Below are 15,041 nucleotides of genomic sequence, written 5' to 3'. Positions count from 1 at the left end.
CCCGTATTCAGGTACAAACAGGTTGAGAGCCACATTCTTTCTGAGGAGAGAGACGGAGTTGGCACATCATTCACGTAGAAATGAGTGAACTGACAAATGTTGATCATACCGCTGTTTTCAGGGAGAAATCTCAACACCATCACCACGCCCTCTCTGACTCCCTCAGGCTATGGCCTCTGAAAATCAGTGAGTAAGGCATTGTTTGCATAGTGGCTGGCCTGCAGACACGCCACCAAAGCTCACAAACAGTTGCTCTGTCCTCCAAATGCGAGCGCTGTGTGACACACAGCATTCCAGTGAATCAAGTCTGTACACAGTGCTTATGAGGAGGAGCAGTGATAACACTTAAGGACTTAGGGAGGAAAAGGTTGGCTGCTGTCGACATAGATCACTAGAAAGTTTGACTAGAGAGAGAGCAGCTATCAGTGGCCTCCCTCAGACAAAGCAGCTGTCAGGAGGAGCGGCTCTGTCAGAGAACATCTTGTTGGTTTCTTGGGAAAGGCGGTATCTTGTTCTGTCTCTCAGTAAGCTCAGCAACAGTTCACCGACCCTGTGCCCTAACGGTACTAAATGAAATGAACTAAACCTGATCCACGTCAGGTTTGCTTCTTGTTCAGTCAAGATCAGACTATTATTACCAAGAATGCCAAAAATTCCTCGGGCCTTCGCCTTATCATTACAAAGTTCACAAAGAGTTGATATCAGGCCTGAGAAAACAGAAGACCTTTACAGACAGTTCACGTCTAACTGAGAAAGCTTTGCAGGGTTTGACCCCTTCCTCTTCCCTCTGAAGCCAAACAGGTTCGCTGAAAACACGCAAATCCACCAAGAGCAAGCACTTATTGAAGGACCAAGGCAGGAATTTATAGTATATGTCATTTAAACTGATGCTAGAATAAAAAGTCATGCCAGTATTTTACCTGCTAGTCTATGAATTTGACCTGTCAGCAAACGCATCCCACCATCAGTCGATGATGATGCTGAATGGGAGTGGGAATGAGCTTTAGAAATGTTTTTTCATCCCGATCCATGTTAACATGTACATAGCTTCATTTTACCATACATGAATTGATTGTTGTAGAGTAATACACACAACAGATTTCTGACAATGAGGTGAAGGTTTATCATTTTATTCACCTCAGAGTCTTTAGGATGCATGTATGCAAACCTCAAATGTTGAAAAGCGTCCCTAAATTATTCTACATTAGTTTTACAGTTGCAATTATATACATATTTTTTAGAGCCAGTTTGTGCAGTGCTTTGAGCTCAGCATGCTAATGTTTAGCATGTTCACCACCTTAGTTTAGCATGTTAGCATTCAAACATTTGCTAATCAGAACCAAACCAACAGACAGACTGCTATGGCATCAAATGGCCAATAAGTATTTTCACAAACCATTACACAGAGAGAATTAAAATTGAAAATAATTACAAGGCTCAGTGAACAGTGCAGCATTTACATCATTTTCAAGGAAGGAAAACAACAATTCGAAAAAAACAAAAAAAAACAAGAATGTTTACAATCTCAGTTTGTTTTTAATGTGTTACAGCGAGGAAAGCATGAGTCACAACATGTTAACCCAGATTCACCCCGATTTTCAGAAAATATATATATTTATTTTAAGACTTTATAAAATGTATGTAGTATCTCATTACATACCTTATGCATCCTTGCCCTTTATTAACTGGGGAGTAGGCCTGTTTTAATGCTAATCCTGCCCTTAAATATATCACCCTGTCACCTTCAGCGCTATCACCCTGAATGAAGGAGAAACTGTAACAGGGACGGCTTGCAGCTGGAAATTAAAACACCAAACAAACACACTAGAATTCAGTTACTGAGTAGGTATCTGTCATGCATGTTCCACAGATTTTGCATTAATTGGCCGACATGTATGGATCAGACTCATCATGCAGAGCGAATGAGGCCTGTATGTATTATTCAGGCTTTAACAGTAATTTCTGATGCAGCGGACGTGAATGTAGGTCACCTATACAATTGAGTAACATGTCATGCTCGTTCAGTGGTTAAGGCCATACAGTACCTCACTAAATTGAGTCAGCATGGTAGAGCAGCGCAGCTGTGCACCACAGCACGGGTGTCAGGTTTACAGAGTTCATAATTCATATGCCCTTGTACTTTTGTTTTACAGTATATACCAGCATTTAATGTGCTCATGTAATGCTTTACAGAAAATAATGTGAACATAAGGAACATGAAGGGATAATCACTACAACCTTGCTTCTAACAAACAATTCATTCTCGTGTAATGACTAATTAATTTTGGGGGGAAATGTCTAAGGAGTAGAAAATATGCTGGTTTGTTTCCTTGCTCAATTAGATGAGAAGATTGATACCACTCCACTCCAGAAGAGTCGTACTGATCTTCTCATCTAACTCTCAGCAAGAAAGCAAACACACATATTTCCCAAGTATTCCTCCCATTTGAAATAATCATCCCTATTGCACTAAGTCACGTTAGGAATGATAGTTTAGGACATTTGATATTGAAAAAAGAAAGAATGAAACATGAAGAGTCAGGCACAGGATTTTAACAGGAATTTTGACACATATTAGTCTGAAATTAGTCCAACATGAATCCGGTGATAACATACTGAAAAGACAAAGAATGCTACATAAGAAACCAAATCAACTGGTCCAGAAGGCACTAGCTTTTCTGAAGCTTTTCACATGACCTTCCTCGACAGATGTGCTTTACCAGGTTGCCATGAGATTTTCTGAGCATTTTCAAGACTTCTCAGGACAACTGGACAGAATCCATGTGTTGAGGAGGATCATTTGACAAAAGCTCCATCGACTAAATGGACTTTGTAGTGAGATCATTTTTCTAACTGCTGCTTCCAGGGTCAATCATGAGCTTTAATTCTTGACTATATAGTAAAGTTTATCTGTATATATCATATCTGAGCATTTAGCACTTGGTTATGCAGGATGATTGTATTCACTTGATAAATTTGATACCTAAATATTACCAATAAGCAGCTGCACTGCAGACCTAATGGGCATCGCCTTATTTAATTCAAATGAATGAGTGAAGTCAAGTTCTATTTATATTGACTGGATAAAGCTACAGTGGATATAACACAGTGTGATAGGAGAAAAAATTATTTTTGTAACATGGGGGATGTTCAGGAGTTTAAAATGTGCTCGTAAAACAAACAAACTGCCCTCTAACATTGTGTCTGAAACATGAGTCCTAGCATATGCAGCCCACTATGCTTTGGTTATACTTTGTTACATGGCTAAATATTCCAAATTGGAGACCCTGCCCTGCAAATATAGAGAAAAATGCAACTTCTGCTGTTATAAACTGCCAATAAAAATGCATTCCATGTTAACCAGGGCAAATTTTAGGATTATGCAACAGCACAGGCTAGAGTGAGCTTAAGCAAGACACAATGTACACTCTAGTTACACATTAAGGACCGTAGTAAGCACTGAGTTATTTTAATTGTCCTTGAGTGTGATGAAAGCTTCAGCTGCTAACACGTTGGCTGGAGCTTTCATCTTTGGACCTTCTGTGTGTAAAGCATCTCTGAATGAGTCAAAATGTGTTTGTTTGCTGGCAGCAAGAGAGAAATTTTTGCTTTGCAGTGAATTACTTCCACTAGAGGGTTGGGGGTGGGCAATATTGTGCAGTGTCAACCATACTACAATGCACTTGTCCTTTAAATATTTATCTGAATCATTCCTGACCATGAGTCAGAATGTGTCTAAAAACACGGGAAGTCTCTGGATATATGTGGCTATGGCTTATTTTCATCTCAAGTGCAAGACTATTCTAGATAAGAAGACACATATACCTCCTAGCAGCATCAGCTAACGCGCTACAGTGAGAATTGAGTGACGGTTTCTCAAATGTCAATCCACCCTCAGTTTCTTGTGTGCAGTGCGCTCCATAGACGGCGTTCCATTTGCATGCCCGTTTGTTGCTGCAGGAGAGCCGTTCTGGTGCTCCTTCCTTAGAGAAGAACTGTGCTTCTTGTAAGTCTTGTGTGAGAAAAACAGAGGCGGAGAGAACATGTGATTTTATGGATGCAAATTCAATAAGGTTAACAGGTTAAATGTAATTACTGAAACACAAATGTCTATTCAGAATGTGAGACAGTACGTTGCAATTCATAAACAGTGTCTCCATCATGTGGCTTATCAAATCAGAAAGTGCACAGAAATTCATTTTTCATCTGGAAAGTGGCCTAGTGAACAGTAATGGACATGTTGCAGGCAAAATGTAACAGAACTAGCAACAGAACGAGTTGACCAAATTTAGCTTTTTGTTTTTGTCTATATCAAGACAAATAATTTTGGTCTTTTCATTTGATTTACTGGTAACAATATAATACAATACAATAACAAAATATCACCGGACTTATCCTTTAAACTCCTTCATTAACTGTTTAAAATGGAAAAACAACTGACCTGAATGTAGAAGTTTGAGAACAGGAAAATGAGCGTGACCATGTAACCTATTTGGAAGTACAGCCATCCCATGGGGAAGCCGCATGGCCATACGACGGCACATATTGTCTGGGACATGGTCATAAAGAACTGGAGCTGTGGAGGAAACATGACACACACACACACACACACACACACACACACACACACATATGCAGACACAGGTGAGAAGGTGACCCAGAGAGCTTATAGAAACAATATTGATCCAGAGCCTAAAGTATCTTATGGACAGTAAAAGTGGCCACACTGTGTTTAAGCTAAATAGGGTGCTGGAGAAAACAGTCCAAGAACACTTTCAACATGTTAACAGCAACATTAGCTCCAAGTATAAAGTCGGTATAACAATCATTACATACAATCCAAAGACTGAACGTATATTATAAAGCAGGTCTAGGTGCTATGTAAATACTGAAAATATCAGAAATCCTCTGAGAAATGCTCCTAGCCCATATTCAGAAACTGTGCCTTTAAATGAGCTGTCAGGACCTCCTTAAGGTTGTGATGTAACCCCCCCCCGCCACGCCCACAGCATGGCGTGGTTGTAAAAACATGCCAGGTCGAGCCTGAGAGCCGACCAATGAGAACAGACCGGGCGTTTTTGGGAGGGGGGCCTTACAGAGAAAAGGTACTAAAATGATGTGTTTCAGACAGAGGGTGAATGGAGGTGCTGCAGCATTTGACAGTATGAGACAATAATTTGCATTTTTCTAATATCAAAGCGTGTAAATACCAGTGTGAACCTGAAAATGAGCATAATACATATATGGGGTATATAATATATATATATCCCAACAGTATAAAGATCAGTTAAAAATTTGCCTCGACCAACTACAACATTAAAACAATAATGCATCAGTAAATAATCCTACAATATAATATACAGTATATGTATAACGTGTACTTTTTCTTTTGATACTTCCCAAAATACACTTAAGTAAGCTTTTCAATGCTGGATTTATACTTGCAGTGGAGTATTTTATTACACTGTAGTATTGAATTAAGATAGCAAACCACAGGATGAACCCACCAGCTGTAACTGTGTAATGTACTTCTTCCACCAAAGGTACGGCCGCATGGCTGGGATGGCTGAGAGGCCATAGTAAGAATACATCACGACGTGGATGAAGCTGTTAAGGGAAGCACCAAAGTACGCTGGCAAGACACAGAAGCGAGACGCAGGAAGTTATTCATCTACAGTGAGCACCGAGTGAATGGTAAGAGACTGGCAATCAGGAGTGCAATGATCACACAGGGAATAACAAACATTTGAATGGTCTGCTCCGTTTGGAACAATTACTATGGAGTTCAAGTAAAATCGATACAACAGTAAAGTAATACAGAAATAAAAGTGAACATCTCATAAATAATAAAACATGTTTATAGATCAGAAATGTCACATTATATTTAAATCAATAGTTAAATGGCACGTTAAAGATTTTGAGGAGTAAGAAAATTGACTGTCACTTTTTGTCCTTTGACGCTTTGCAGTGCAAACAGGCTGTTTTTAGGGCTAATGGCTTTGACAGGAGAGCAGTTGAATTATTTAGCTCGCTGAACAGTAAACGTTGTTACTGGAAAGACTTGAGTCACTGGAGGATGAAGTTGTGTTAAAACACTCACAATGGCCACAAGGTACCCAGTTCATAACGAACCACCAGATATTCAGCATGCTAGCGTGGTGGTAGATGTGAAGAAAGGTGACCTGGTGATTATTCTTCCGTAGAATGAAGAAAAAGGTGTCCATGAACTCAATGAGCTTGGAAAAGTAGTACCACCACAGGACATTTATGATCTGAGAGGGAACAACAATAAAGACAAAAAAATACAGTGTAAACGTTACTTCAAAATCCAAACCCACTCACTGTTTATCATACTGGTGGATCAGCAGCTATCTGTTCCAAAGGTCCTTGAAAGATCAGGAGGAATCATAAAGCAATTTATCTGTCCGTCAGAGTGACACATTGATAAAACTTTTTATGTGGTTGCTACTAAACTGCAAAGCCGTGCACTTCCACGTTTCACCTCCACTGCAGCGCTCAGTAGGGACGCTGAGGAGTCATCATGATGGCATGAGCCAGATTAAATTGACTCCCTGTTTCTGCAGCTTATCTGTTGGGATTTGCAGGTACTCGCCCAGAGAAATCAGAGCAGGAGATTTAAAAGAGAAAACACACTTTATGCTAAATATTCAGTTGTAGCTGTCCTACAGTAACTACTATTTATACCTTTACAGTACTGTTTATTATGACAAGAAACAATATGGGAAATCACAGACTTTGTGTTTAAATGACATCAAAGATGTGATAAAATGAAAATAAAATCACCAGCAATAAACCAAAAAGGTTGCGCCACGTAAATCTGACCTCACCTTATTATCCGCTTCCTGTGCACTCCGAATGTCCTGGCAGTAGAAGTTGTAGCCACCATGCCACACGGCAGTAACAAGCTGAAGACAAAGCCATTAAGATGAATGATGAATGTGTATTTTACCAAATCCCTGAATGCATAAGCTACACACTCAGACACTGCAATGCACAAATGCAATGTAAAACACAAAAGATATGACGTTGCAAAAATGTGACTTTCCTGACACATGCACAGACAGACCAAATGACCAGATTTAGACCCACCCTGTGTCTGTTTGATCTTGAGCTGCTGACGTTGGTAATAAATATTTCATCTAATTAAAAGCAAAACATTACAAGCTCACTCTGCTTCTGCAATACAGTCGACGTTATGATGTGTAAAGGTCATTTTAGAGCATGATGTTATCACAGAGCACAACGGAGGTGAATTCATTTAATGATTTTAAAGCATTTTTACACATATGGAGACTAAGAAAAGTGCAAAATGCAAATGCAGGAGTCCCTATTTGAAATACTTAATGGTAACAGTTACTGCATACTTGTGCAGTGACTATACATATTGCCTTTAGTTCTGCATATAAACTGTGGTTATTTATTATTGTGCTTCCATAGTGACAGGGTTAAACATAATGACTAAAATGTATGTAACAAAGGCAGAGATATCCTGAATTTTAGTCCCTAATATGGGTCCATAAAGCAACTGAATGAATGGATTTATTCCTTTTATCTGTATGGAACCATGTACAATATATTAACATACATTTTACTACTTGATGTATTGTACTAGAGTTAGCTTAAACTAATTTTGATCTGCAGTCCCTTCACATTTTAAACAGACAATAACAGAACAACATTAAACAAACTGGACAGAACACATGATACAAAATTAGACACAGCAGTAGATCACACACGCCAAGTCTGCAAGAAGCTGACATCATCAGGGTTATTTTTTCACACTTGACCACAGAGCCATAAAGACATTAACCAACTGTGTTCATAGGTTGAGTACTCCCTGTGACAAGTAAACCAGTCTGCATGTGTAAAATCAGCATTTCTTTGAAGAATAAATATCCAAATACACGTGGAAGCTACGGATTAATGCTGATTCACCAATCAATATCTGCTGTCTCTGTCTGCTGCTGTAAAAAGGCTTCACTAACTAACCTCTGAGCCAAGAAACAGAATGAAGTGCAGCTTGGTCTTTTAACACTGGGTATTTTATCATGTGTACAGAGATGCTATCCCCCCTCTAACTTCCTCGAGTCTTTCTTCGAACCTACAGTAGCATTTGTAAATAAACACGAAGAACTGCAATCAGTTTTAATCACAATCGTTACGTGATGAACCTCTGTTCCCTGGAAAGTTGACAAGAACAAAACCGCCCTGCACTTTGATTCACATCAGGTGGCATCGATTTTGGACCGCCAAAAGTTCACCCCATGGCTGGGGCATTGTCACTGTACAGGGTTTAATGAATCTCACAGTCAACAGTCCACTGCGGCCTTACGCAATGCAGACAGGCAGACAAGAAACTAGTTCTAGCAGCTTGACGGGGAGGAGAGTACGCATGCTTTAGACTCTCACGTGGACAAAAACTCTCAGTTCCTCATGTTCACATGTACACAAAACAACAGAAGCGATCATTACGATAAGAGAAGTCTGGGCACTGCTATAACTTAAACAGCAAATGCTGTTCAGACGCTGCCACTGAAGCCAATTTCATGTCTGTTTCATCAGTGCCTCTATCAATTTCAGATATTTGGTTGGCTGTTTATAAAAAGCCGTTTTTCGGCAAACAATGGGGGGCTGTGCTGATGTCTGTGAGGGCATATGAGGGATTTGACGGCTGAAACAATGAGCCTGTCAGCATCCAGCTGTGTCCCTCTCACTCCCTGATAGCATTGTCTCTCATAGTAGCTTTCAGCAAGAGAGGCCAGTAGCCACAGGACCGTGTTTTATCAGTCAAGTGTCAAAGAAAAATTTAAACATTTTTAGTGAATGAGTTTGTTTTCTTGCTGATAGTTAGATGAGAAGATTGATACCACTCTCTTACTTGTCCACTAAATGTAAACCTACAGCTATGTTGGCTTAGCTTAGCATAAAGAGTTTAGCAAAACAGCTAAAAAAAATAAAACTACAACTTGCCGTTTAAATGAGATAAATGACATATTGTGTTGTAGTGAACTTAAGGCTAGCTGTTTCCCACTGTTTCCAGTCGGTATGCTAAGATAAGCTAACTGTTGCCTGACTTTGACTTGATTTTTAAAGTAACAGATTGACATTTCAGGAAATTTGCAACTGGTTTGTTGAATTGATTGCACTCTGATGTTTGTACATTAAATATGTAGGTAGAGCCACCAGCTGGTTAGCTTAGTTTAGTGCAAAGAAAACTGTGAAAAAAAAGCATTTTTTTGGTCTTCATGCCGAGGTAAGCTAACGTAGCTTTAGCTTCATATTTACCAGAAAAGATATTAGAGTAGTATCTATCTTATGTCATTTAATTTGACCAAAAAAAAACCAAAAAACAAACATTGAGTGAGGCACATGACCCCCCAGAATAATGATTACTGCTCCATAATATCATTAATGTAATAATGTCTGGTCATATTCACACACTCTTGAGTTCTGAATGACTGTGCAGCTGTGGCTCAGGTCGGGTTCCTTGTTGTTCTTTTATAATCTGTCTGTAGTGTGACGGTGCAGTGATTGCTTTGGCCTACTTCAACACATCTCTCGGTGCCGAGCAGTCTGTTTACCTCATAGAACATGTAGAAGGACAAGAGTGTGAGGCCCAGATTGTAGAGCACCAGGAGGCCTCTGCAGGAGTATGGCTGCCGGTGTTTCATGTACTTGGGCCCCATCCATACGATCAGAAGGTATATGACTGTGAGTGCAAAGGTTGGTGGGTAGTTGTCCAGCAGTAGCCATCCCCGTACCCGTTGATCTGAAATATGGAGATAAACAGGCCAGTTTTTTATCGCAACTGTAGATCAAGAGGAGACTGATAAGGTGGTCTCATTGCTAAGAGCAGCTGAACTTGGACTGAGGAGAAAAGCAGTGGCAGTGCACACCAAGGACTGTTTGCTCAACACCTAGACAGGTTAACAGCAAGGTGAAAAACCCCAGCAACCTTCTTGTGCAAGTCCATTCAATGAGTACAGAATGTAATGAAGTCAAAGGTTTTAGGTAATGTTTACCTTCTCTTCTCTCTCTTTATTGTAGTACTGTGCTGAACTTTTGCAGTAATTACAAAGTTTGCAACATTTTGGTAGAAAACACATTAAAGAAGACAAGAGCCACACATTTTACATCAGCTACTGAGATGACAGTATAAATTTGACGTACCTCTTGGACCCATCCATGACTCTATATAAGTGTTCAGTTTATGATTGAAGGTCTCCATTTGTCACCTGAAAGCAGAACATATAATGAAAACTAATTCACATCCATTACATGCCTACAGGGCAGGACACCACAGCAACGCTCTACATCACATAGATGATTGACGGAAGTCCAATATTCACTCTCCTCTTAGCTCTGTTTTGGTCTCAACCAACTCCCGAGGGAAATATCTGACTATTTAGCTGCTAAATGATCCACTAATGTTTAAATTTGTCTGTCAGGGAGTGTACACTGAGTTTGTCAGAGCTTTGAAAAGAGCGGAGAGTAACAATGCTGATGAGAGTGGTGAGAATAACTGAAGGTTTGGACTGTAAATCCAAAACAATGAGCTGAAAGATGCTAAAACACTCAATAGAGCTGAGGGGTAAGGCAGTGTAGGGTGATATGTGTCTATAGGTTTGTGGCATATTTTACATTACATATGGTAATTTAACCCATTTCTTTGTGTAGAAACACTGATTAGCGCTGAAGTTTTCTGAGCTAGTCAGTCATTACTGTAGTATTTGCCTTGTGTAACCATCTTTACACTTGTCTGTGTTTTTGTCTCTTTGTACACAAAACTGTCCACCTGTGCTCTCACATATGTCCAATGTCCCAATAGCTGATCTTTCACATCCCTGCGGTTTCAACGACAGGTCAAATGTGGCCACGCTACGACGTAAAACAAGAAGCCAGGAGGGCAGTGTGTGCAGACAATAACCACATCTCTATTCAGGTACGACTGGCTCATAGTGATTCTCTGGCTTTTAGTTTGTGGGAGGTAATGAGGGTGTCAGAACGTGCAAATTTATTACCGACAATGTGTTCCAGGTTTTAATAAATGCAGAATCTTGTCTGGCCCAGGCAGAGCTGCTACATTTACTTTGAAAAAACTACACGTTTGTGCATGTTCTCTTGCAAAGCTGTCAAATTGTGATGGTGCCTTTTGTCCTTTGTGAGTGTTTAAAATACATAGTTGGTGTATCCAGCACTTATTTAAACAACTGCTTGTCAGGGTTAAGTCAAAAGGCACTTCTGCTTACCCCCCCCAATAATAGTAGTTTGTAATAGTACTCATGGAGATTTCTCACACAAAGCCCTACAACTCTGGAACAACCATCCTCCATACAACAAAAAAACATTCTGGTTTTTAAATCTCAAAGCTGACAAGATTTCTGAGACTGCCGAGCAAAAGCTGTACAAATCCCTGCGGCTGATTTTCTAAATGTGAACCTGATAACTCAGGGACACACTCTTTATTCATTAACACTCCAGAGGCGTTTGCACAGTCCTGCAGACCTTTATATTGTTTGCGAGGCCCTGCTGTATCACTTCAGGCTTGCAGAAAATGCCTCCTAGCAGCCACAGACAATGCAGTATGTCTGTGTTTCTTGTTTCCACTGATGTGCTTCCAAGCTATACGTTCAATTCAGTGCGATTACGTCACAGACTGCTGCACCACTGGACAGTACACCTGCATCTACAGCTGGAGACATAACACAAGATAAAGTATGTACTCTAACCTGCTCTGTGTGTGTGTGTGTCATCCTTCCATAATCCCTCCTTCAGCCATGAGATATTATGTCTCTTATACTATAAATGTGCAGAGAGCTATGTGCAGCTCTGTGCATTGGCCTCTCACACATTCCTGAACAGAATTAAAGATAATATGATAACTACATCTGATTTTGACAAATAACCTTGGACCTGGACAAATTTGGACAGACAGAAATGTGAGCAGATCTATCAAATTTAGCTACAGCATCTCAATTCAATCCGCATGCTGCTCTTATATACAGTCATACGATATAAAAACGTGGCTAATAGAACTGTGGGGGCACACCAGTGACTTTGTTTACATGCATTCAATACATTCTTTGATTCCATGTAAAGATGTTTTACTTAAATGTTAAATCAATAATCTCTGAAAATCTTCCTTGTAAACGTGCAATATGTATCCCAGTTTACCAAACTCTGCATGTTATGGTGAACTGTTGCCTAAGCAACAAATACCATATTACTGATTGTTACACTTGTCCGTAATCACTTGTCAAAATATGGCTTATTCTGGTCAACCCCGGCACAGTAATATCCGTGCTCTGATTATCAGAGATGCCTTAGGCTGCACCAAAACATGATAATCTGCAAGGCCTTAATCAGAGCATGATGAGCCATAATAGGAGAGCATGTTAGCAGCCAGTCGGTGAGTCTCTGCTGCCTAAACGCTGCAAAATACAGCTAAACAACCAAAGGAGGGACAGGCTCTACCAAAAACACTAAAGCATCATCTGGACTCACACAGTGGTTGAATCACTGCAGCTGATAATGATTTAAACACACACTATTATGCTGTAAAAGTTAGGGTTGGGCAATATGACGTTATATACAAGAATTCAAATGTGTCTACCATGAAAGACTTTGCAGCTCTACCTTCAGGACATCTGATTGTATGAGGCCATTGCAGGCGATGGTGCAAATTGTCATATTGGATTTTTATGTAATTTTTCTGTCAATGCGATGACATGTCTGTACGTGTTATTTTAATTTCACTGGATTGACCAAAAACAGACAACAGTTTCGCCATTAAACTTCACTATATTTAGATATTGATTTGCAATGTAAGATGACTTATACTGTGACAGAGCATTTTATGTGTATTGCTCACTCACGGTGTACAGATAGATGGATCGATACTCAGAAAGTAATCAAATATCTTATATCTTAAATAAAAACTTAACTAAAAGTAAAAACTAAGAGCATACTCCAGCTGTAAATATATACACCAGCAATGGCAGCGCCTCACCTCATTCTGCATACGATTAGTCTATGTTATCATTGTCTTGCATTGTATGGCAAGATAGTTTGCTTGGATGAGTGTTGAGAGTGAATCAAAGCCGCACTGCAGAGATCAACAGACAATAGAAATGGAAATAATAAGTAATTCTGGCATAATAGAGTGTTAAGTATAGTTTAATCATTAGTTCTATATTCCAAATTGTTCCTAAATCAACATTTTGTGCATATGTCATAATTCAGATATGCAAAATTGCAAAATCACAGCCAATCCTGAGACATCAGCAGCAACATTCAAAAGTTTTCACCTGGAGCGACACCAAGAAGTTGTCTGAGCTCTGACAGCCAGCGATCAGACCTGGAGTGAAATAAATAAATACGCCGCAGCACTCATCTGGCTGTGTCTTTAAAGTAGTACTTTAGTGCTCGGACGGTGATCACGCAGTATTGCGAACGCACGACAAATCCGTGGACGCATTGCTCTAAATCTGCGTCCCGCCGCTTCTTTGCTCCAGAATATTGCATGGAAGTAATTTTCCATCGGGGTCACACGTGTAACGCAGACTGCACTTTCCGCACTGTGTCGTTACTGTAGCCCACGGTGTGCAAACAGCAGCCCGGTCTCCAGCTCAACTAAAAGATGTGCGCGCTGAGCTGATGACGGCGTTTATCTCATTACATCATCCCCCAATTTCATAACTGAAACTTCCTGAGAGGAATTAATAAAATCATGTCGGGGGAAAAAAAAAAAACTTATCGCATCCTGTCGATCGCATCCAGGCTATAGAGGTCACCGCTTCAGCATCACCCAAACTCATCGCTTAACCAGGCTAGACGCCATGCGCGCTGCAACATTTTCTTTTCTTTCTTTCTTTTTTTTTTTTTTTTAAATAAAAAGACAGAAAGCCTCACCGTAAAGTCACCCAGCCGCCCGCTCGCGTTAGACGGGGAGCAAAATGTGGCGTGTGGATGAAGAGATGCAGCTGGACAGCCTACCTTTCTGAGGCGGGGAGAGAAAGCGTCTGTGTAACCTTGGCTGGCCGGCCGGACTGAGTGAGCACAATGTGCAGCCTTGTCGCTCAGTGGAAAATAGTGGGAGGAACACGCAGACTGGCACATTGCCCTGCAGGAGAGTTGCAGCCAGGAGGTGACCCGGTGTGTTGCAACGACACATATGCACGCAGTCAAAAAAAGATGACATCAAGGCTATCTCTGCCGTCCTCTAATTGCACTTTAATGTGCTGGGATGAATGTAAATTGATGAATGACTCATGGGAAAATCGGACGAGTGCAGGAATCATGGTGAGCTCTAACTTTTTCCTTTAAAAAAAACCAAAAACATTTTCCCTATTATTTGTTTAGGAAACAGATCAGTAGCTTGTATGTCTTCTGTATACAAAAAACAAACAAACAAACAAACAAAGAAACAAACAAACAACAGCAAAAAAACAAAATTATCTATGTATTATTCATGATCTGGGAGTGGTGGATAAAGTATTCAGAGCCTTTACTAAAATAAGGGTGCAATATCACACTGTAAAGATTCTTAATTACAAGGAAAAGTCCTGCAATGAAAATGTTTAAAAGTGTAGTTTGGAAGTGAAATTAAGTTAAATTCTTAGATCCTTCTGACCGTGCTCTTGCACATATGTCTAAAAATATGGAATCTATAAGGAAGAAATCACTAAAGTGAAACCAAATAGAGTCAAGAAATAATGTAGCAGATATAATAAATGAATATGCTGGGATGTAAACAGATTGCAAACAGTAAGTAACACTGACCTTCTGCATCTGACATTTGTATGGAGTCTTTAACTGTGACATAAATGTAAAGCTAAATGAAATGTGGGTGCAGGTAGGGCACGAACAAACTGATAGACACTCTGATCAACCTGCTAAACCTGAAGGCTGGTTTTAGATTAAGATTAAAATGGTCTGAAGTAAATCTTGTGATGCTTAGTCCCAGTATAATGTTGACAGTGGGTGTTTCAACAGCTATTGGATGGATTGTCATGAAATTT

General features: G+C 39.9%; 1 protein-coding gene across 2 annotated transcripts; it reads right to left on the bottom strand.

Moving 5' to 3' along the window:
* Nucleotides 1-1,114: 1,114 nt before the first annotated feature.
* On the bottom strand, nucleotides 1,115-14,252 carry elovl5 (ELOVL fatty acid elongase 5). 2 transcript variants are annotated; one of them, XM_076743666.1, is made up of 8 exons: nucleotides 13,933-14,252; nucleotides 10,192-10,256; nucleotides 9,603-9,790; nucleotides 6,849-6,926; nucleotides 6,101-6,272; nucleotides 5,508-5,632; nucleotides 4,442-4,576; nucleotides 1,115-4,012 (listed from the first exon to the last, which is right to left on the bottom strand). In XM_076743666.1, exons 2-8 carry the CDS (start codon nucleotides 10,247-10,249, stop codon nucleotides 3,884-3,886), a joined length of 885 nt encoding a protein of 294 aa, XP_076599781.1. In that variant the 5' UTR covers nucleotides 10,250-10,256; nucleotides 13,933-14,252; the 3' UTR covers nucleotides 1,115-3,883. The 2 variants fall into 2 exon arrangements, with proteins under 2 accessions (XP_076599781.1, XP_076599782.1); XM_076743667.1 differs by having other exon boundaries at nucleotides 14,017-14,252.
* Nucleotides 14,253-15,041: the final 789 nt, after the last annotated feature.

The sequence above is a fragment of the Chaetodon auriga genome, chromosome 11 (genome assembly GCF_051107435.1).
Source record: "Chaetodon auriga isolate fChaAug3 chromosome 11, fChaAug3.hap1, whole genome shotgun sequence".
Taxonomy (NCBI): domain Eukaryota; kingdom Metazoa; phylum Chordata; class Actinopteri; order Chaetodontiformes; family Chaetodontidae; genus Chaetodon; species Chaetodon auriga.
This window is presented reverse-complemented; position numbering and strand designations above follow the sequence as displayed.

What these genes read in the sequence shown, in the direction of transcription:
- elovl5 (XM_076743666.1), bottom strand. Translation starts at nt 10,249, where the DNA reads ATGGAGACCTTCAATCATAAACTGAACACTTATATAGAGTCATGGATG. An exon ending in CCTTCTACATGTTCTATGAG is followed by an intron (nt 6,927 to 9,602) that starts GTAAACAGACTG and finishes CTTTGTCTTCAG; the next exon opens with CTTGTTACTGCCGTGTGGCA. An exon ending in CACAGGAAGCGGATAATAAG is followed by an intron (nt 6,273 to 6,848) that starts GTGAGGTCAGAT and finishes GTTCCCTCTCAG; the next exon opens with ATCATAAATGTCCTGTGGTG.